We start from the raw sequence: 21,627 nt of genomic DNA, 5'->3' as shown, positions 1-21,627 counted from the left end.
ACCTCAGAGCGAGAGACTTATTATTCTTGTATATAGAGAGACTTATTAGTCATTTACCTCAGAGCGAGAGACTTATTAGTCATCTATACAGAGAGACTTATTAGTCATCTACTTAGAGCGTAGGACTCCATAAACATTTATTTGTACCTGCTTGCATGCATGAGTAGGGTTATTACTGCTAGGAATGCCTATTATTATTTAGGGACATGTTATTACCTATTCATGAGCATATCGAGTTTTTTTGCTAAGCCTCGGCTCACGGGTACTATGTGGTACAGGTAAAGGCAAAAGAAAGATGGACCATCCTTGAGTTGGAGAGCTTAGGTGATGATGTGTACATATGCGGCTGCTCGACCGCCATGGCCGAGGGTTTAAAGAAGAACTAGGGATAAACCCTATTTTGTTGCTTAGGCCGGCTGGTTGTAAATATTTTAATGTAATTAACTTTTAAAATATATTTTTCGGGATCCCAATGTATACAGTAAATGTTTTAGTGAAACGTTGTATCTGTGACCAAATTTTTAACCCTAAATCGTTAATCATACTTAGTTACACGATTATGGCCCAATGGCTTGGTTAATGAGTTTATCATTTTTTAAAATGCACATCATAACAGTCTCTGAGTAGTAGGGCATTACAACTTGGTATCAGAGCGAGCCAAGGTTAAGTGTTCCTAAAGACAAGCTGGGCATGTACACTAATCACTAAAGATAGCTTCACTCAGGGTATGGTAACTATTTGTGTAGTTAAATGATTAACTGCTTAAATAGAATGTAAATGTTTTACCTGCATATTGTATTAGGGAGCATGAGATTCTGTTAGAGCCTGGCTCTTGAATATTAATATGATTATATGATTACTTGCTCCGTGATTAAATATATGTGATATTTGCATGCTGGAGTTGGAGGCATGGTGTGAATGTTGGAAGAGCAGGGATTAGGATAGATGAACGAATGCTATGGGCATGTTTTTAGCACTGCAATGGTTTGTGAATGTAGTGTGGTAAGATTGTTCCCGTGGGGGAGGCTTCTGAATATGCTCATCATGTTTAATATGTCAAGTTATTGATTGCAGATCATTTAGCAGGTATGTATCCAAGGCAGATAATGAGACCTGGTGGTGGTTATACTGAGGTTGGGAATTACAGTCAGGGTTTGAGTTCTTCACCTACCCCTCAGAATTTCCAGCAGGTGGTTACAGATGTGCAATTAAGATTGCAGAGGCAAGAGGAGGAGATTAGGTGTTTGAAATAGCAGCATAATCTGTTAGGGAACACCTCTTCATTTGCTATGCCAGGAGTGGCACCAGTATTGGCTCAACCTAGGGTTGATTACATATGGGAATTTCTCTGTTTAAGATTCCAGGAATAATACCCTCCAGTCTTTGAGGGAGGCCTAGATCCATTCAGAGCTGAGCAATGGATGGGCATGATCAGTTCCATTCTCGATAGTATGGGGCTGGTAGGTCATGATAGGGTGATGTGTGCTACATATGTATTGCGGGATGAAGCCCGGATATGGTGGGAAGTAGTATCCCAGACATGAGATACAACTATGATGGAATAGAAAGAATTTAGGTAGCTGTTTAATGGAATATATTACTGTGATGCAGTCAAGACTGCTAAGATGAATGAGTTTCTGAACCTGGTTCAGGGAAATACAACAGTAACAGAGTATGTTAACAAATTCGATGGGTTGTCCAAGTTTTCTTTTGATATGGTACCCACGGATGGGGCTCGGAAGGAAAGGTTTATCTAGGGATTGAATCCCAGAATAGCGCAAGGCATCTGAGTCGCCCCAGTGCATGAAATCTCTACCTATGCTCAGGTGGTAGGGAAGGCTCAAACTATTGAGAGTACAGGAAATCAGACTGAAAAGGAGAGTGCCGGAGAGCACGAAGCTCAGACAGTGATACCTCCATTTATTGGAGCGAGCAAGAATAAGAATTGGAGGACCTAATCAGAATGCACTCGGTGTAAGAGGCGTGATCTGGGAGAATTCTGAACAAAGGCATGTTTCATATGTGGAATGTTTGGGCATCATAAGAGGAATTGCTCAAGGCAAAGGAAGGATGAGAGAAATAGGGTGGACAGCTCGACTCCAGCTCGAGTGTTCGCTCCAATGCAGTCAGAGTCGGAGACTGAGGCTGGTTCCTCAAAAGGTGGCAGGTCAGCTTTCTAGTTTTGATTTTGTATTGTGCTGATTAGTTTGGTGCCATGTTGTTCTTTGCTTTGTTGCATATAGAGAGGCATAAATTTTATATGCAGATTGCATGGTTATGTTGTGATGAGTTAGATTGTTGTGGGAAGGACTCATCAGTTGGTTTGATAAGGTTGGTTATGACTGACTTTAGTATGATTTTGGATATAGATTGATTAGCCAGGTTTAGGGCAATGATGGATTGCAAGGAAAGGATAATAACTCTTGGGTTTGAGAGTGGGAAACCCCTGTGGTAGTTGGCACTGTGCATATGACATCTGTATTTAGAGCTAGAGATCTATTGCAGGAGGATGCATAAAACTCTTAGCTAGTGTGGTGGACACCACTTAGGTCGTGCCAGTGGGACCAAGACAGACTGGATTAGTCTGTGAGTTTCTGGATGTGTTTCCAGGGGATTTGCCAAGATTACCTCTACACAAAGAGATAAATGGTGATTGGATTGGTGCCAGAGAAGGAATCAGGTCTAGGGCATTGTATTGAACGACTTCAGTAGAGTTGTAAGAACTAAAGGACTTAGTTATTGAGTAAGATGGTATTCTCCAAGGTGGATCTTCGATCTGGTTATTACCAGCTAGAGATCAGAGAAAAGGATAAACATAAGACTGTTTTTATATCTGATATGGGCACTAGGAGTGCTAAATTATGTTTTGAGGAATTGGTTAATGCTAAGTTATGTTTTGATGGATTAGATGAACAGAGTATTCAAAGATATCTGAATTGGATTTGCAATTGTCTTGATCGACAGTATTGTGGTGTATTCTCAGTTGGAGATTTGCCAAGGTCAAGAAACGCCTCAAAGGTTAGGAGTTTCCTTGGATGGGAAAGATATTACATGTTCTTTGTTGAAGAGTTCTAAGTCTTCTTACAGATCAGAACCAGTTTGTATGATATCATGGTATATCGTTGATAAAAAAAGATGATATCATGTTATTTGGAGGATATGATCAAAACTAGAGCAGAGTTACTGGTGGGCCAGGTGGCCAACATTATGTTTGAGTTACTCTTGTAGAGAGGATCAAAGGGAAAACATTTAAGTGAACCATAGATGGGAAGAATTGAGAGAAAAGTCTTAGCTAGATTAGCTAAGGATTATACTGTGTCATGTGTGAGATTATTGTAGTATAAGGATCGGACTCGGGATTCGATGGACAATGAGATTAAATGGGAGATTCTGGATGAATCTCATACTACTCTCTTATTCTCTTCATCTAGGCATCATGAAAGATGTATTAGGATATGAAAGCTTTATAGTGGTGGCTTGGGATTGAGAGGGACATAATGGAATACATGACAAAGTTCTTAATCTGTTAGCAGGTCAAGAAAGAATATCAAGAATCAGTAGGGCAATCACAGCCTTTGTGTATTCCATAGTGGAACTAAAGAAAACATCGCGATAGGTTTCGCAGTAGGGCTGCCCCATGATAGTGGGCTAGCGTGATTTAGATTGAGTCATTATGGACCAGTAATTAAAGTGAGCCCACTTCTATCAGTAAGGACGAGTAATATAGTTGATCAATATTCAGACCTCTATGTGAGAGAGGTAGTACTCCTTCTTGAGAATTCAAGGTCTATCTTACTAGATGAAGACTCTGCTTTTATTTCCAAGTCTTTGGAAAGGTTACAGAAGGCGATGAGTATATAGTTGGAATTTAGTACAGTTGATTATCCTCAGACTGATGGTAAATCAGAGAAAGAGTTATCCAGTTATAAGAGAGGAACCTTATGAGATGCTATATAATAGAGGATGTATTGTACCCATTTAGTGGGGTAAGATGGATGAGATGTTGTATTTGGATCCTGAGGTAGTTCAGGGGATCATTCAGGTTATTGAAAGGTTAGAGCTTGGATGCTTGCTTCTCAGAGTAAATGGAAAGTTACGATAACATGAAATGTAGGAACAAGGAGTTCCAAGTGGAAGACTGTATCTTCCTTAGAGTGTCAGCAAGGAAGGGGGTGAGGAAATAAGGGCAAGTTGAGCCCTAGATTTGCAAGGACTGATTGAAATCCTGGATAAGATTAGTCATGTTGCCTTTGGATTGGCATTATCATTGGCACTGTCAGCTGTATATAGTGTATTTTATATCTCCATGTTGAGGACATGGGTTAGAAGAGACTCATGTGTTGAGTTATGAGGATCTGGAATTAGAGGCTAAGTTATCCTGTGAGGAATAGCCAGTCCAGATATGTGATAGAAGGAACAAAGTTCAGAGGAACAAAGCTATACCTTGATTAAGCTATTGTTCATGAACAGTGAGGTCAAGCGAGCGACCTGGGAACTGGAATCAAATATGCGGAATTTATATTACGGGTTGTTCAGATAAATTTCGAGGATGAAATTCTGTAAGGAGGGTATAATTGTAATGACCCAAATTTTCTAATAAGGCTTAGGGCGTTGATTAGGGGGCCAAGATGACAAATTATGGAATTATATGATTATGTGATATTTATGTGTATCATTATGTGAATATGTGAGTTATATCATAATATGACTAGATATGCATGTCTAGGAGTATTAACTATGCATGTGGGCCCATTTTTGTTCAATTGGGAAATTTTCATATTTTGGTCATTTTGGGCATATTTGGCATATATGTGATATTGTGTGGTGCTTCATTATTATTTGGTTATGCATGGGTTACTCAGCACAGGACGATCCTAGGAAACAAGCTAGTGGGAAAGTCACAATGGGATTTATACTTGACTCGGAGTGAGTCAAGGGGTATTTAGCACATTACCGGGATATTGGGAAATGGGAATAAATATTTGGTGATAAATTGGGAGTTAGTGTGAATAGGGGGAAATTAAGGGAATTTTGACTATTTTACCTCCGGGGGCATTTTTGGGACACCGAGCATTAGGATTTGCTTGATGTTACTTAAGCTTGAAGTAACCTGTTAAGAAATAAAAAGAACGTTCAGAACGTTCTCTCTCCCTCAAAGTTCCATTTTTGAAATCCGATCGCATTTTCGAAGGAAACTTGAGTTTTAGGACTCGGATTCAAGAGAGGATTGAGGCATAGCGATTCTAGGGAAGATTATAAGCTTTTTAGCTGGAGGATTTAGTTGGGAAACAACTTAATCGGAGGTAATTCAAGTTTTAAGTTCTAAGTTTTTTAATTTTTTAAGATTGGATTGGATTTCATGTTTTGATGAGTTTTTTATTTGATTGAGGCTTTGGGTTTTGTCGATTTTGGATCAAGGGGATGTTTGGGAACTTTGATTTTTGGATTTGGATATGTTTGGGTAGGTTTTTGGAAGCTTTTTCAATGGATAAAACGAGGTTTTTGGCTGGGTTTGTGGTTGGGCCGCGACCTTGTTCTTGGGCGCAGTGGCCCAGGCTTGAAGAAGGAGGGGGCTGGCTGTTAAGCAGGTAGGGCCGCGGCATAGGATAGGTGCAACACGACGCTTGGCACAATCAGAGAAGAGGTTGGCTTCTGTCTGATGGCGGGCCGCGACATAAGGTTTTGGAGGGCCGCAACGCTTAAGGGAAATTTTGCCCAGATTTGGTTTTTAGTCATGGGAACTTAACTCTAAGGGCCTAGGATTGACTCTACTACCTAGTTGAGTGGGATTCAACGTCCCAGAGGCTTGGGTTTCATCTAGAAGTATTTATTTACTCATTTTGATGAGGTTTTATATTATGGTTGTGACTAGGTTATCGCTAGGGGCTTGGAATCGGGATCGTGCTTGTGGCTTGTTTATTGGTAACCTGTGCTTGGACCAAAGGTAAGAAAACTGCACCCAGTTTGTGATGCATGTAATGCATAAGATACATGTGATTAGGGCATGACATAAATCCTGAATATGGAATTGATTAGAGCTTGAGTCTCTGTAATTGTGAATGATCATAATTATTCTAGTGATTGTTGAGTAAGCATGCTAAATTCCCTACATTTGGATATATGACATATGATATATGCTTGGTTGCATTGCTTACTTGTGAATGGAACTGACTTATGAGTCAGGAATCGACAATGGTGTCAGTATTGACTGTGAAGCTTAGTACTGAGCACTGGTCGTATGGTAATGGCTTATGAGTCAAGAATGGTATTAGCGTGTTTAACGCAAGTTGAAAAGATTAGATCTAATCGACATAAGTATTATCAACATAAGCATAAAATGCTTGACCGACCTTAAGTTCGATGAAAAACAAAAGCGCTTGTCTAGTCTAAAGGCTAGTTATTTAGAGCCAGAGCCAAAAGATTGAGGTGACCTACACATCACATGGCTAGGAGGGTATGGGGCCTTAGAGATAAACTTATCCGTCATCTACATAGAGATAGACTTATAAGTCATCTATACAGAGATAGACTTATTAGTCATCTACCTCAGAGAGAGAGACTTATTAGTCATCTATACAGAGAGACTTATTAGTCATCTACTAAGAGTGCAGGACTCCACAAACATTTATTTGTACCTGCTTGCATGCATGAGTAGGGTTATTACTGCTAGGCATGCCTATTATGATTCAGCGACACGTTATTACCTTTTCATGAGCATATTGAGTTTTCTTGCTGAGCCTCGGCTCACGGGTGCTATGTGGTGCAGGTAAAGGCAAAAGAAAGCTGGCCCATCCTTGAGTTGGAGAGCTTAGGTGACGATGTGTACATATGCCGCTGCTCGACCGCCACAGCTGATGGTTTAAAGAGGAACTAGGGATAAACCCTATTTTGCCGCTTAGGTCGGCTGGTTGTAAATATTTTATTGTAATTAACCTTTAAAATATATTTTTGGGATCCCAATGTATAAAGTAAACGTTTTAGTGAAACGTTGTATCTTTGACAAAATTTTTTAACCCTAAACCGTTAATCATACTTAGTTACACGATTATGGCCAAATGGCTTAGTTAGCGAGTTTCTCACTGTTTAAAATGCACATCGTAACGGTCCCTGGGTAGTAGGGCGTTACAACCACGGTCACTTCTTATCATCTTAATTTTCTTATTAAGTTGATTTTCAACCTCTTACTTATAGAGAGTAAATTTCTCTATAGCTTCATCCTTGTTTTTTAGCAAGTATACACAACAATACTTCGTACTGTCATCAATGAAAGTAATAAAGCACTTGTTACCTCCTCTTGTTTGAGCAAACTTTAAATCACAAATGTCACTGTGAATTAAATCAAGGGGTTCAGTGTTTCTTTCAACCGTTTGGAACGATGACCTAGTTAGTTTTGCCTCTACACAAGTTTCACACTAATGTTTGGAATCAATATTAAACGTTGGTATGTGATTCAAGTTAATAAGTCTACGCAAAGTATAATAATTTTCATGACCTAGTCTATCATGCCTTAAATTTGAAGACTCAAGCAAGTAAACAGAAGAAGTAGTAGCATTATTATTATTAATAGTCTTTGGCTTAACAACCATTACGTTCATCTTCCACATTCCCTCTTTTACATAACCCTTCCCAATAGGAATACCAGCTTTAGTCAGTACAACTTTCTGGGACTCAAAAACCATCTTGAACCCATGTACGCTCAGTAGAGTTGTAGAGATCATATTCATGTGAATGTCAGGCACATACAACACATTCTGCAGCTTGACACTCTTTCCAGACAACATCTTCAAGTACACAGTACCCTGCCCCTTTATCTCAGAGGTTTCCGAGTTTCCCATGTAGATCTTATCCCCATTTTCCACCGAAGTAAGGTCGGAGAAGGCAGACTTGTTCGCATAGACATGACGAGTAGCTCCAGTATCGAGCCACCATTCTTTTGGATTAGCATCCACCAGGTCTATTTCAGAGACCACAACACATAGGTCTAGGTCAGCAATCTCTTGGGACATGGCTTCCACATCATTGGCCTCATTGCCTTTCTTTTTCGGTAGTCTACAATCTGACGATTTATGTCCCGTCTTGTTGTAGTTAAAGCACTTTCCTTGGAATTTCAACTTCTTAGAAACTCCACCTTTTGGTCCTAGTTTGGACCATGGCTTGGGCTTAGGCTTCTTCCCCTTGGAGCCTTTGTCATGCTCCACCATATTAGCCTTGGAAGCATTGGGATTTAAGGATTGTTACTTTTGTTATCCTCTTCAATGCGAAGTCTGCGAATGAGATCTTCAACGCTCATTTCCTTTCACTTGTGCTTCAGATAATTTTTGAAGTCTAGCCATGCAGGGGGCAGCTTCTCTATAATAGCAACTACTTAGAAAGATTCACTCAAGACCATCCCTTCAGCATTTATTCCATGGATAATCAACTGAAGATCTTCCACTTGGCTTATCACATTTTTGGAATCCACCATCTTGAAGTTCAAGAATTGGCCAACCAAGAATTTCTTGGTTCCAGCATCTTCGACTTTGTGCTTGTGATCCAAAGAATCCCACAATTCTGTAGCCATTTTCTTCACACTGCATACACTATACAACGAGTCAGATAAGCCATTCAGAATATAATTCCTACAAAGGAATTCATCATGCTTCCATGCCTCAACTGCATGTTGAGTTTGCACATCTACTTCGTCCTCTCCAACAGTGGGAGGATCCTCTTTCAAGAATCAAGCAAGACTCAATGTTGTTAGGTAGAATAGCATTTTTCTGCTGCCAGGTCTTAAAATTCACACCAGTGAATTTTTATGGTTTCTCATTATGGATCACATGAACCGTTGGAACCGAAACTTGCATAGGTTGGTCTCTTGAGGATTGGTTCTTTGTGTTCGAAGCTGGAGTTCACGGAGATCCACCAGTGCTTTTAGTAGAAATAACATCCATGTTTTCAGCCATATCAAAAAATAAAACAAATTGGATAAGTGCAAAGATAAGTATAAAGTTACTGACACCAATTAAATATAAAACAAAGAAAAACCCAAACTGGTTTCCGCTCTTCAACTTGTTCATCTTCTCCGAAGGAGTCAAAATCTCCTTTAAGATTGTTAGAAATAATATAGCGGAGAAGAACAAAACATATATACTAATATATTTAATTGAAGAATAGAAATACAAAAAATACAGTACAAAGAATAAACCAACGCCGAGGCACGCAAAACGTGCTTTCCTTAAAGCAAATTTTCCTCTCTACTTGAACGGTGCTAGAGGATTCGTGAGCAACCACTTCCTAGGATACAACAGCTATCAAGTAGGACAAAAGCACTACTGCGTCAGCTTAGGCGAACTTTAAACAAACCTTCCCTCTATTACCAGAAAATACTACAGAGACTGAAGATAGAAAGAGACTAAGTGTGTGATACTCTGTATTTGTATGTCCTAGAATGAGAGGAGGAGCCTCCTTTTATAGGCTTCATGGAGAGTTGAAAATGTGCGTGAATCAAGTGCATTAATGCCCAAATATCAAACAAATCTTGAATCTTAATTTCTGAAAATCAATTAGAATTAATCACACTTATTCTAGTAATATCAGCAATTACCCAAAGTGATTTTCTGATAATCAATCAGAATTAATCACATTTATTCTGGTAATATCAGTTGTAACCCAAAGTGATTTTTTGACAGTCAATCAGAATTAACCACACAATTTTCTGATATCTCAATTTTGACTAAAGTGATTTGCCAAAATCAATCAGAATAAATCACACAATATTGAGATAATATCATCTTTAATCAAAGTGATTTGCCGAATCATTACCATTTTAGGCATCAATTTCTCATTTACTCAATTTTTTCAACATAAGTAATGCTATCTATGACCATTCAAAACTTCTGAAGCTGTATATCTATGATGGCATAAAATAATTTCCGAGGAACGTGATGATGTAGATTTGTAATTTCTTAAGCGTTACCTCACGATCACTTTCAAGGAACATAAATAATAAATATTGTCCATATTATTGGAACAACTATGTTATCATTTCGACAAAAAGTAAACACTTGATCAAGAAAGAATATTCTCATCTGTGGTTTCTCATCATTTGTAGTTGTTACTTATTAAACAATTAAACAAAATTCACTGTATTCACAATATTCTTGATCTTTTCTTTGTAATAATTTTGATAATTTATTTGTAATTTCCATAAAAAATTATCATTAAAGTAGTGAATATGAAAATCTGTCACCATTGAAATATAGTTGCCACCTTCTTGATCTCCAACACTTGCTATAAATAATTAGCAACAAAGACAAAATGCAGCACCTTTGCTTATACTGTATTCTAACAAATCACGACACTTATCGAACCAAGTATCATTGAATTTTTTATATAGATCCAGAATACCACTACAAGAAAAGAATTTTTTATAATAAAATTTTCAAATTCTAAGTTGCAAAAATTTTAGCCAATTTTCCGAAGGTTTCAAAGACTGTTCGAGGGTTATATGCCCCCCAAGCGATCAGAATTTCTAAACATTCTAGATTGCTTTTACGTAATTAACTCATGCTAAATTACAAGAATAAAATGAAAAAACTAGTACCATGTTTAAAATACGTAGCAAACCTTTATTATTCAAATTTGAAAAAATAAAATGGATTTTATCAATAAGCCTTAAAATGAACAAAACACATCAAATCTAACAAAGACGTCCTATTACTAATAATACTTCTTGAGATGTAGAGCGTTCCAAGTTTGTGGAAAAAATTCTCCACTTTGCCGAGCTAGTTTGAAGGTTCCTTCCCGTAAGATCTCCACGATCTGATAGGGTCCTTCCCATTTCAGTCTCAGTACACCATCTTTAGGGTCTTTGTTAGCTAGAAAAACCCTTCGGAGCACCAAATCCCCCAGCTTGAGTCTTCGTCCTTTGACCTTTGAATTGAAATAACGAGATACTCTTTGCTGATAATGAGCAAGCTGCAACTGAGATTTTTTCTGTCGCTCTTTAATTAGGTCCAAGGATGCAATAAGTAGGTCATGATTTTGATCCTGGCTGAAGGTCCTTCTCCTATGTGACATCACTAGAGCTTCAACTGAGAGCATAGACTCACTTCCAAAAGTTAGAGAGAAAGGAATATGTCCAGTGGAGGTGCGATGTGGGGTCCTATAGGCCCAGAGCACTTGCAGAAGCTGTTCAGGCCACAACCCTTTAACATCTTCTAATCGCTTCTTCAAGCTCGCCTTTATGGTTTTCTTTACTACCTCGACTTGCCCATTTTCTTGAGGGTATGCCACTGAAGAGAAACTTTTTATTATGTCGTACTTCTCTCAAAAAGTCGTGAATAGGCCGCTGTCAAATTGAGTTCCATTATCGGATACAATCTTCTTTGGGAGTCCAAAATGCCATATTATACTTTTCACTACAAAATCTAGTACTTTCTTCAATGTTATAGTTGCCAGAGGCTCGGCCGTAGCCCACTTAGTAAAATAGTCGATTGCGACAACTGCATAGCGAACTCCTCTTTTTCCAGTAGGAAACAAGCCGATTAGATCAATCTCCCATAGAGAAAATTTTCAGGGTAAGGAAATCATAGTTAGCTCCATGGGTGCAGCTCGGGCAATGGGGCAAAATGTTGGCATTTTCCACATTTGAGGATATACGAGGCATCGTCCTTTTTCAGCGTGGGCCGGAAATTGCATTGCCTTAGTATCTTTACAACCATGTTTTGCCCCCAGAATGGTCCCCACAAAATCCTTTGTGGACTTCTTGGAGGATAGCCTGCGCTTCCTCAGGCAAAATGCACCTTGGGAGGGGCAAAGAATGGCCTCGTATTTAGAGAATCCCCTCGAACATAATGTACTGCAGGACTATGTAGCCTAAGAGCTTCCTTGACGAAACCCCAAAGGTAGATTTATGGGGGTTCAACTTCATGTCGTACTTTCTCAGCATGCCAAAACATTCTTCCAGATCAGATAAATTGTTATTGGAAGTCATTGACTTGACGAGCATGTCATCGACATACACCTCCATGTTCTTCCTAATCTGGTTGATGAACATCTTATTTACCAGCCTTTGATATGTTGCACCAGTGTTCTTTAGCTCAAATGACATGTCCTTGTAGCAGTATACGTTATGTTCGGTCATGAAGCTGGTGTGCTCTTGGCCCACAAGATTCATCACAATCTGGTTATATCTAGAATACGCATCCATGAAGGACATGAGCTCTTGGCTGGTTGTGGCATCAACTAGTTGATCTACTCTCGGTAGTGGGAAATAGTCTTTAGGACATGCTTTGTTGAGGTCGGAGAAATCGATGCAGGTCCTCAACTTCCCGTATGGCTTTGGGAACAAAATGGGGTTGGAAATCTAGGTCAAATATTTAGCCTCCCTCATGACCCCGTATTTTATTAAGCGAGCTACCTCTTTTTTTAGAATTTCTCCTCGCTCTTTTCCCAATAACATATGTTTCTGCACTTTCGCAGGTGCGTTTATCTCTAGGTTTAAGGTATGCATCATTACGCTTGGACTAATTCCCACCATATCCTCATGCAACCAGGCAAAGACGTCAAGTTTTTTCCTCAGAAATTTGACCAATTCTTTCCTTCTTTCGGCTCCAAGATTTTTTCCAACCTTTACTACCCTAGAAGGTACTTTTAGGTTGAGAATGATTTCCTCTACCTCCTCTAAAGCCTGGAGCTCAGATCTATCTTTGCCTATTCTTAGATCAATTTCTTTGGGTTAGGTGACCTCATTTCCAGCTGCCTCAGGTTCTTCCGCCTCTCTGGTAGTTACCATTGCCTGAGGTTCCTCATTCTCTTCAAGTATTACCATGGCTTGCTATTCGTGTTGTGATTTTCCCTTCATGGAAATGTTATAGCATTCCCTGGTAGCGAGTTGATCTCCTCTGATGGTACATATGTCCAACACGATGGAAATATCATGGCCAAGTGGCGAACTGAAGTTATTGCTTCAAACTCCATCAGCACAGGTCTCCCCAAAATTGCATTGTAGGCAGCGGGGCAGTCAATTACCACGAACACGAGCATCTTGACGATAGCTCGTGCCTCATTGCCCAAAATTACTACGAACTTGATTGTTCTTATGGCTGCCATTCCCTTTCCTAAAAATTCGTAGAGGGTTATAGAGGTCTCCTTAAGATTAGCTACATATAGCCCCATCGTTTCAAGGGTGGACCGGAATAGCACATTCATGGAGCTCCCATTGTCAATCAGTATTATATGCACACTTCGGTTAGCAAGTTGAATAATTATCACCATCAGATCATTACACTACTACAAAATACCCTTTACAGGACACTTTTTTAGGACACGCACCTAAATGCAAGTCCTTAAAAATGTTTATGGAGTTTTTAGGACATTCATTGACAGTCCTGAAAAAAAACAATTTAGGACTCGCAATGAGTGTCCTAAAAAAATATGCGAGTCCTAAAAAAATCTGGGCTAAAAAATGAGTGTTTTACTTAACAATTTTAAGGACTTGCTTTGGAAGTCCTTAATACTCTTTTAGGACTCGCTTTGCGAGTCCTAAAAATACCTGAGCTAAAAAATTAGGAATGGTAACTTTTAAGGACTTTCTTTGCGAGTCCTAAAAGAGTATTAAGGACTCCCAAAGCAAGTCCTTAAAATTGTTAAGTAAAAGAGTCATAAAAACACTTATTGTTTAACATATTTATAAAATTAGTATTAGTTAAAAATGAGTTGTTTTATTGATTGGAAAAATATTGTAAAATAATTTTAATGTATAAATTTACTAGTTATAATTTTTATAATATATGGCATTGTTTATTTACTTAAAATTTATATAAAAATTAAAAAAAATATTAATAAAAATAAATTAATATATTTTTAAAATAAAGTTAACTAAAGTGCACTTTTACCTAGTATTTAAATTAAATATCAGTTTAAGTTTCAAATAACAATTATTATAAATTCGAAGAGAATTGGTATAGTTGTGATTTTTAAAATTACTTTTTATAGTATTAGGAGTATAAAATTGAGAGTTTTATAATGATTTTTTTTTAATTTGAATAATATAATCAGATTTTTATTTATAAAATAAAAAAATATATATAAGTGCCAAATCCTTTTCTCCCTCCCCCCCTACTTGATCCACTTTCCTTTCTCCCTCTCTCTCTCTCGCATGCTCTCTGCTAGGCCCGAACGACTGCCCTCCGATGGTCGCCGCCGTGTAGACATCGGATCAAGAGTACCAAACATCATCAAAACTCCAGCCTCGCGAGCCCTTCGTTGCTGTTCTCTGCTGCGAGCAGAAGCCTTCAGGCTCGTACGTCGCCGCCATGGCTTCAAGGCCAATTTATGGCTTCCTTTGACATCGTCTCAGGCGAAGGGTAGCATGGGTGAACTCAGGGTATCAAGACGAACAAAGCCCAGCCAAGGATCGGGCTTTTAAGTGACCGGAGGAGATGGAATCAGCTCTCCATTTGCTGCTCGTAGTCCTCTTCTCGAGGTGAGTTCTTGTTTGTCTCTAACGTTGCCTTTTCATGTGTGATTGTTCAAATTTTAGAACTATTTTGTTCTCTTGCAATTTATAATGGATATGAAATTAGGGAAGTTCACATTGATTTGTGTTACAAAGGGGGTTGGTAAATTCTATTGCTGTCAAAATTTTGTATGAGGTTATTAGTTTATATAGAGAAGTTCACATTGATTTTGATCAATAATGAGTGTACTACTGAACCTTTAACCTTTAATTAAACATATTGTTATTCTTGAGTGTACTACTGAACCTTTAACCTTTAACCTGAGAATGAACATGAATTAGGTTATTCTTGAATGCTCTATGTCTGGATAATTATTTAATGAATGCTTGCCTTGTTGCATAGGTAGGGCTCGACCTCATTAAGGAACATGGTTATTGTTGTGTTTGTGCTTGATTGGTTAAGATACCATGAATTATATGTATGCATACTTTTATTCTCTGAAGTATTGTTATCTGTATTTGTATTTGTATCTGTATTTGTATTTGAATGTCTAATTAAAGCCTTGACTTATTAGTTAAGGGCGACAATAACGTGATGTGTGTTGGTCGAGAGGCTTAGGCCCAACCAACAATGCACTATTATGTTGGCCGACCTATGGTTGCACTACTACAAATATAAGCTTTCTCTGTGCTTTTTTTTCTAGCATTAAATTAAAAACACAGAGAAAAGGTTCAAATGAGTTTGAAACACGAAGTGGGAAAAAATGATATATAATTGCAGTTTGTAAAGAAAACCGCAGAGAAATATTTGGAAAATAGACTTTTCTCCGCAGTTCCATAAAGAAAACCGCAGAGAAAAGTGTACCACTTTTCTCCGCGGTTTTCTATACAGAACCGTGGAGAAAAGGGTACCTTTCTCTATGGTTTTGTTTATGGAACCGCGGAGAAAGCCCTTACCCTACATAAAACCCTCGACCCCACAGCCTTACTCATTCTTCTAATTTCTTCCACTTTGGCAGACCCGAGAGGAACGATGCAACCCTTCTTCCCTGACCACGGTTAGTGCTCTTTTCACCTTTTTTGTTTTTTTTTTCTTCATTTTCTTCCATATTTAGGCTATAACTCATGCAAATATACATATATATTGATTTATTTTGAAGTTTTAGGGAAAAAATGAAGATGTATTGATTGAGTATAATGTGTTTTGAATGTATGTTTATAGGGTGATTTTGAAGCTTTTTTTCAACGTTTTTGAACGTTTGTGAAGGAGTAAAAGACATTTTTATTGTTCAAATCAGGTATTGATCACTAAAACTTGACTTTTTTGTGTTTTTTAATTATTTCAGTTTTTTGTTATTTTTATATTATTTATCTAGTTTATGTGTATTTTGATAATGTTAATATTATGTTTACTCCTAAAAATGTATTGTATTTGACATAATTTTTTATATTTTAATATTAATTTTCACATATTTTTTTTTATTATTTACATAATTAATTTTTGAAAAAAGTTTATTTTTGTTAATTATATTAATTTAGGTTTAATTCAATCATAATATTTACTATTTTTTTTTTGCAGTACCATATTTACTAATATTTGTTTAAATTTTTATTATAGGACATATTTGTTTGACTTTGAGTTGTGTTAATATTGTTAAAGATTAATTTTGAAGGTGAGTAATAATTACTACTTAATATTTTCTTTTTCTTTTTTATATTTACAAACTATTGTTAGAGGAGTTTGAATATATTAGATATTCTTCCGTAGTGAAGTAGGTTCTGAGATAAATTTGTGTGCTGTGGAGATAACAGAAGATTGAGAACATGCGTGTCTTAGTAAAGTAGGTTCTGCGAAATTATGTGTGTTGCGGTGGCTTATGGTTGAGAACATGCATGTTGTTTGTTGTATGTTTTGTTTGATTTGACTTTATAGGTTGTAGTAACTTGAGATATGCTATAGAAACAGGGGAAACTCTGCCAAATTTTTTGAAGATTAAATTTTGAAATTCTATCCATTTTATTTCAAGAACAAAAATGCATCAAGAACAAAAAGCACGTGCATTACAAATGAAGTCATGGCATCGAATATCTCGTAGAGGAATGGCTTATATAAGAGATAATTTGGTAAGTAAAATTAATATTAAAGTTTAAATAATGGTTGATATTATCGAATTTTTGTAAAACAATGACACCCGTGGGATCTGCACAAAGGAATGATTGGTGTTAATTAAACTTTAAATGAGTCATAAGGATTGCCACTCATGAAGTATGCTTTTCCATATCTCATAAACAAAGAAACGCACTGATACCTTGCATGTCATAAAGATGTCACAAAAGAGTCTAGACTGAGGGGCAAGTGTGAATGCCAAAGAATTTAACTCTTAAAATATTTTCACTTTGTTTCATTTAATACATCAAGTAAATGTTGGAGGCAGAAGGATGCTACGTGCCACCAAGAGGCCACACATCAGCGAGGCCCCCATGCCTCACGAGGTCATTCCACCTTGCGCACATGTTTCCAAGCAGCGAGCTTGTGAGGACTTCGTGCCTCGCGAGAAGCCGCTTCCTCGCTCGCATGCCTCCAAGTCGCGCCCCCATGAGGCCCTCATGAGATGCCTTTGCCTCGCACGCGCATGCCTCAAAGTTCTGTCCTCGCGAGGCCCTCGTGCCTAGCGAGATGCCTCTGACTCGCGCGCATGTCTCCAAGCTGCGCCCCCACAAGGTGTTGTGAAAAATCCAACACGCAAGTATACGTATCGTCTTTACAAGTAATAACTCATGTAAGTGAGATTGTTCCCACAAGGACTGTAGCTAAGTACCAATTAATTGAATTTTTGTTTCTATTTTGCGGAAAATGGATTGTTCAAACTAAATAATCTATGAATAAATAAATAACGAAACAATAAACAAGATTCAATCAAGAAATGAAATATAGGGAAATTAATTTCAATTGTTTCCACTTCGTATTACAACAATGCAAACCAATTCTTCTTCTTCTACCTAATGTGATAGCAGATTATAAAATAACCTATATTCTGATAAAGACATATAGATTCAAAATTATATGGTACTATCCTGCATTATAACACACACATAATCAACATTAAGAAATAATCCTAAAGCTACACAAGCCACACAAATACTCTCGTTTTATGTCAAAACCTATGTTTATTCAATTAGAGCATTCTCAACACTCACTTTTCAGATTTTGCATTGAAATCATAAATCATGCATAGGATGGCCAATCAAATACATGTAATAAGCACAAATATGAATAAATCACACATTCAGGGTTGTCACAATTGCTCCAAAGCTTGATCTCCAATTCTCTCTTTGTTGTTTTCTCTCCTCTCCAAAAAGGTCTCCTCTCTGAAAATAGCAATTTTTATAATTAAAAACGATGACCTAATAATTTTCTGCCCCAATTCCTAAAATTCCCTTCTTTAAGTGGAAAACTTGTAAATCGTACGGAAGACAGTGCCGCGGCGCCACTCAAAAATTGGGATTTCTTGAATTTCTAGAAAATGGGCTCGTCGCGGCTCAAATACACCTGTTGACTTGCGATTTGGCCAACGACACGGAGTCAAATATACGACAATGGATAAAATGGAAAATAAGAAAGATGATCTAATGAAAGAGAAGAAAACACCAAGGATTTATAGTGGTTCGGTCCCAAAGGATGGTAATGACCTACGTCCACTTAGTGCTATTATTAGGATTGAATCTCAAAGCAGTGATCAAAGAACTAAGGTTCTTGAGTTTCACAAACTTTGGAAGAACATCAATAAAGCGATGGATAATTGCACTATAGCTCTCTCTTTTTCTCTATCTTAGCAAAAACATTCAGGGATCAAAAGTCCCTTCCTTGAGCTATTTCATGTATATTTATAGGCTCAAGGAGGGTTACATACGCCAACGTGCCCTATCTTTCCTTAATAATCGAGTATCAAGATAATAATAAAGAAATATTCAATGAAATTATTATAAGATTACAGTTTAAGAAGGAAATAAATCAGGTTATACGACCAGCCTGGTCGTATCTAAAAATTAACCCTGACGAAGCGGTGTGCTTCTGGTCAATAGTCGAGCAGTACTTCTGCCACGTGTCAACTACGTGTGAGAAATCCTTGCCACATCATCTATAGCCGTTCTTAGGGTAAACATTTTCCCCCTAAGTTTATTTATTGCGACCAGCAATAAGTAAACTTAGGAAAATGACTCTTCGAATACCCCATGAAATCTATCAGAGTCGCCCATGCTTTCTCGAAAAAAGGTGATCAATCATGTCCAATCAAGTATTTTTGGCTTCCCAATAACTTGTCTGATGGCTATCACACTTCCCCATGCCTTGGAAAGTTACCCTTTATGATTACCTTGGTAACCGGTCCTCGGCTAATATAAATGACTCTTTAGAATCAATTTTTACTTTTTACACTTTAACTTTATCTTCAAGAAACTGACAAACCTGGAGCAATACTTCCAGAAGCCCAGAAACTCAGATGAATCACGAAGCTCTTGCCCAGCCGAATCAACTTAGTGCCTCAGAACTTCATTCTATCTTTCATACAAGTACCTTTCTTTGAACCTTTCATTTGTTAATATGTCATGCAATACTTGTTTATCTCTATTTCTGATTTCTGAGTTCTTGGAGGTTTCTACTGTTCTTGACTAAAACTGTTTTGGGGAACATGGGAATGCTAACCGATGTTTGAAAGGGTGATGAAACAACGTCTTGTAGGGGTTAAGAGCTAGTTTAGTAGTCGAGATTGTAGATTTAGGGTGTAAAATCGAAGTAAACATTCGACTTTTAGGTTAGTTGAAAAATTGGGTTTTTCCCGCCCCTTCGGAGTCGAATAAGCTTTTTCTCTAAAAAATTTTTACTTCCGCTTTTCAATCTATTTTTCAAATTGCTCATATAGAACTTAGTGTTTTTGCTAGAATGCTGCTGGTCGTATAAAAGCTTAACTTTTACACACGAGCAACGCTATTCTAAGTTTCAACACAGATTTTTAGGCTTTACGTTCTCACCTCCCCCTTTCTCTGTTTGCAGCTCTTCATGCAAGATTCTTGGGGAGGTGAGAAGCCTATTGACGAAGACTTTCTTTCCCAATTACTTGAAGACGAGGAGCATCCGTCGCAGTTGGTGCCAGAGATTCCTTTTTCTCGAACCCCACCCAATAGACCTCAGACAAACCTTCCAGCCATGGGTAGAGTAAAATCCACAGCCCAGAAAAAGAAATCTTCCAAACCTTCAGATCAGCCTGCTCCTTAGGCTGGAATTCCCTCGACTAGTGGTCGGGAAAGGAATATCCCCGACCCAAACATTCAGACTCATGCTCAGCCCCGAAACGCCGTTCAACCAGATGTTGAATTGTACATCGCACCTGTCAGCCAGGTAACAATTAGGATGATCGCTAATTATATAAAAAAATATGGACTCCCTGGGGTGACACTAGTTCAACCCACTCAAGACCAACGAGCGAACTTGCCTGGAGGCGCCTTCAGCGCCTGGTTGAGGTATCACATTGAGGCAGGAGTGACCTTGCCTCCTCATCCTTTTTTCCAGGGGGTGGCCAATTACTTTGGGGTCACCACTTTTCAAATAACTCCTAACAGATATAGAATGCTTACTGCACTCTATATCCTTTATAGCCACAAAAAATGGCATGTCCCCACACCACATGCGACCTCAAATTTAACCCCAACCAAGAAAACATGGGGTTTATCCACTTTTGTCACTAGGAGACAGGTCACACATTCCTATCTGACACCACTCATATCTCGAACATGTGGAAGTACCATTAGGAGTATTTCCTGACGACTGATATGGTCGCGAACAACTTGGCCTTCACTCAAGGAGGTAAAGTCTTTATACCACTGGTCGTCAATCTTTCTTCAATTTTTTGCTGCATTTTCCTTAGAAATTTAGTGCGTTTCAGGCCCATGGTTGCGACCAAACCCTACTCCATACATGGAGATGCGATCAGCCCTCCTGGCCAGCATGATCGACATAGAGAAAAGCGTCAAACAGCTGGTCACAGAGGCCAATCTGAGACTAGCCGGCCTTTTGGCCCCTCATCAGGATGTGAGGGAGTCAACGGCGGGAAGTGCCACTGGCGAGGAGATTCCCGAGCATCACCCGGACATGTCAACCTCAAAGGAGGACAACCAAAGTGACAATCAGGGAACCCTCCAACATTGCACGAGCTGCTGCTTCCCCCACCCCTCAGGAAAAGGGAAAAAAGAACGTCACTGTCCCTCTCGATCCCCTTGACGAATCGTCGGACGAGAACGGTACTGATTTCTTGCTTTTAGATAGTTTGCCAATTCCCTGTCACTTATTTGATGGGGACGAATATTTTAAGTACGCTCCCAATTTAGATTTAGACTTCTTCATGCAGAGAGTGAGTATAACACTAGTAGAGTATATAATGTAGCGACCAGTAATGATAGCTCGGGTATTTCACTTACAATTTTCTTTATTTCTCTTCCTGACATAACATACTCAATTGTTTATACTGTATCACTATTCGCGTATTTGCTTCTCTTATAGACATGGACTCCGAGAATGTGTTCGACATAAACAGTGCCCCCGAGGCTCCCGGAGCTCCCTCAAGCAAGAAGAAAACAAGCAAGAGGCATCCCAACGAAAGCAGTAAAATGCCTCAGGCCAAGAAAGCCCGCACTGCAGGCCCTCTGGCCGTCGGACCCTCAGCCAATGTAACACCACCTCCTTCTCCTCACAAGCAGCAAACTCCCCCTGCTCCTGCTGGGTCGACACCGTCTCCACCGGCCCTAACCGACCAGACTCAGCAGGCTGGTCCTGCTTCCGCATGGGGGCGACATATCGAGTCGTGCCTTAAGATTGGTCAACGAAAAGGTGGCCAAGATTTTGAAGCACGAATGATACCGAGAGGAAATGGCTGGGACAGAGACGATGGACGTCGATCAGATCTTAAATCGCACCTTGAATGAGTTTGCCAGTGTAAGTCATTTTTTTTTCTGCGGAGACAACCCTTTTATATTCTACAGTTAGTCTAACCTTTGCACTGATCGCAGGCAATGCTGACCCTTACTGCCGGTCGGCTCCGCTCGGGTGCTGTCACCGAGCAGTCCAAGACTTTGGAGCAACAACACATTGAAGAACTCAAAGTTGCCGAAGCGAAATACGCTGAGAAGCTTGAGGC

General features: G+C 38.7%; 1 protein-coding gene across 1 annotated transcript; it reads left to right on the top strand.

The window, feature by feature from the left end:
* The first annotated feature begins 20,995 nt into the window (after positions 1–20,995).
* LOC133799452 (actin cytoskeleton-regulatory complex protein pan-1-like) lies at positions 20,996–21,415 on the top strand. Its single transcript, XM_062237467.1, has one exon. It carries the CDS (start codon positions 20,996–20,998, stop codon positions 21,413–21,415), a length of 420 nt encoding a protein of 139 aa, XP_062093451.1.
* Positions 21,416–21,627: the final 212 nt, after the last annotated feature.

Source organism: Humulus lupulus, chromosome 9 (genome assembly GCF_963169125.1).
Source record: "Humulus lupulus chromosome 9, drHumLupu1.1, whole genome shotgun sequence".
Classification (NCBI taxonomy): Eukaryota; Viridiplantae; Streptophyta; class Magnoliopsida; order Rosales; family Cannabaceae; genus Humulus; species Humulus lupulus.
The sequence above is the reverse complement of the archived record's forward strand: the minus strand, read 5'-3'. Positions and strand labels throughout refer to the sequence as shown.

Excerpts from the sequence above, each read along its gene's own strand:
- LOC133799452 (XM_062237467.1), top strand. The coding sequence starts at position 20,996 with ATGGACTCCGAGAATGTGTTCGACATAAACAGTGCCCCCGAGGCTCCC.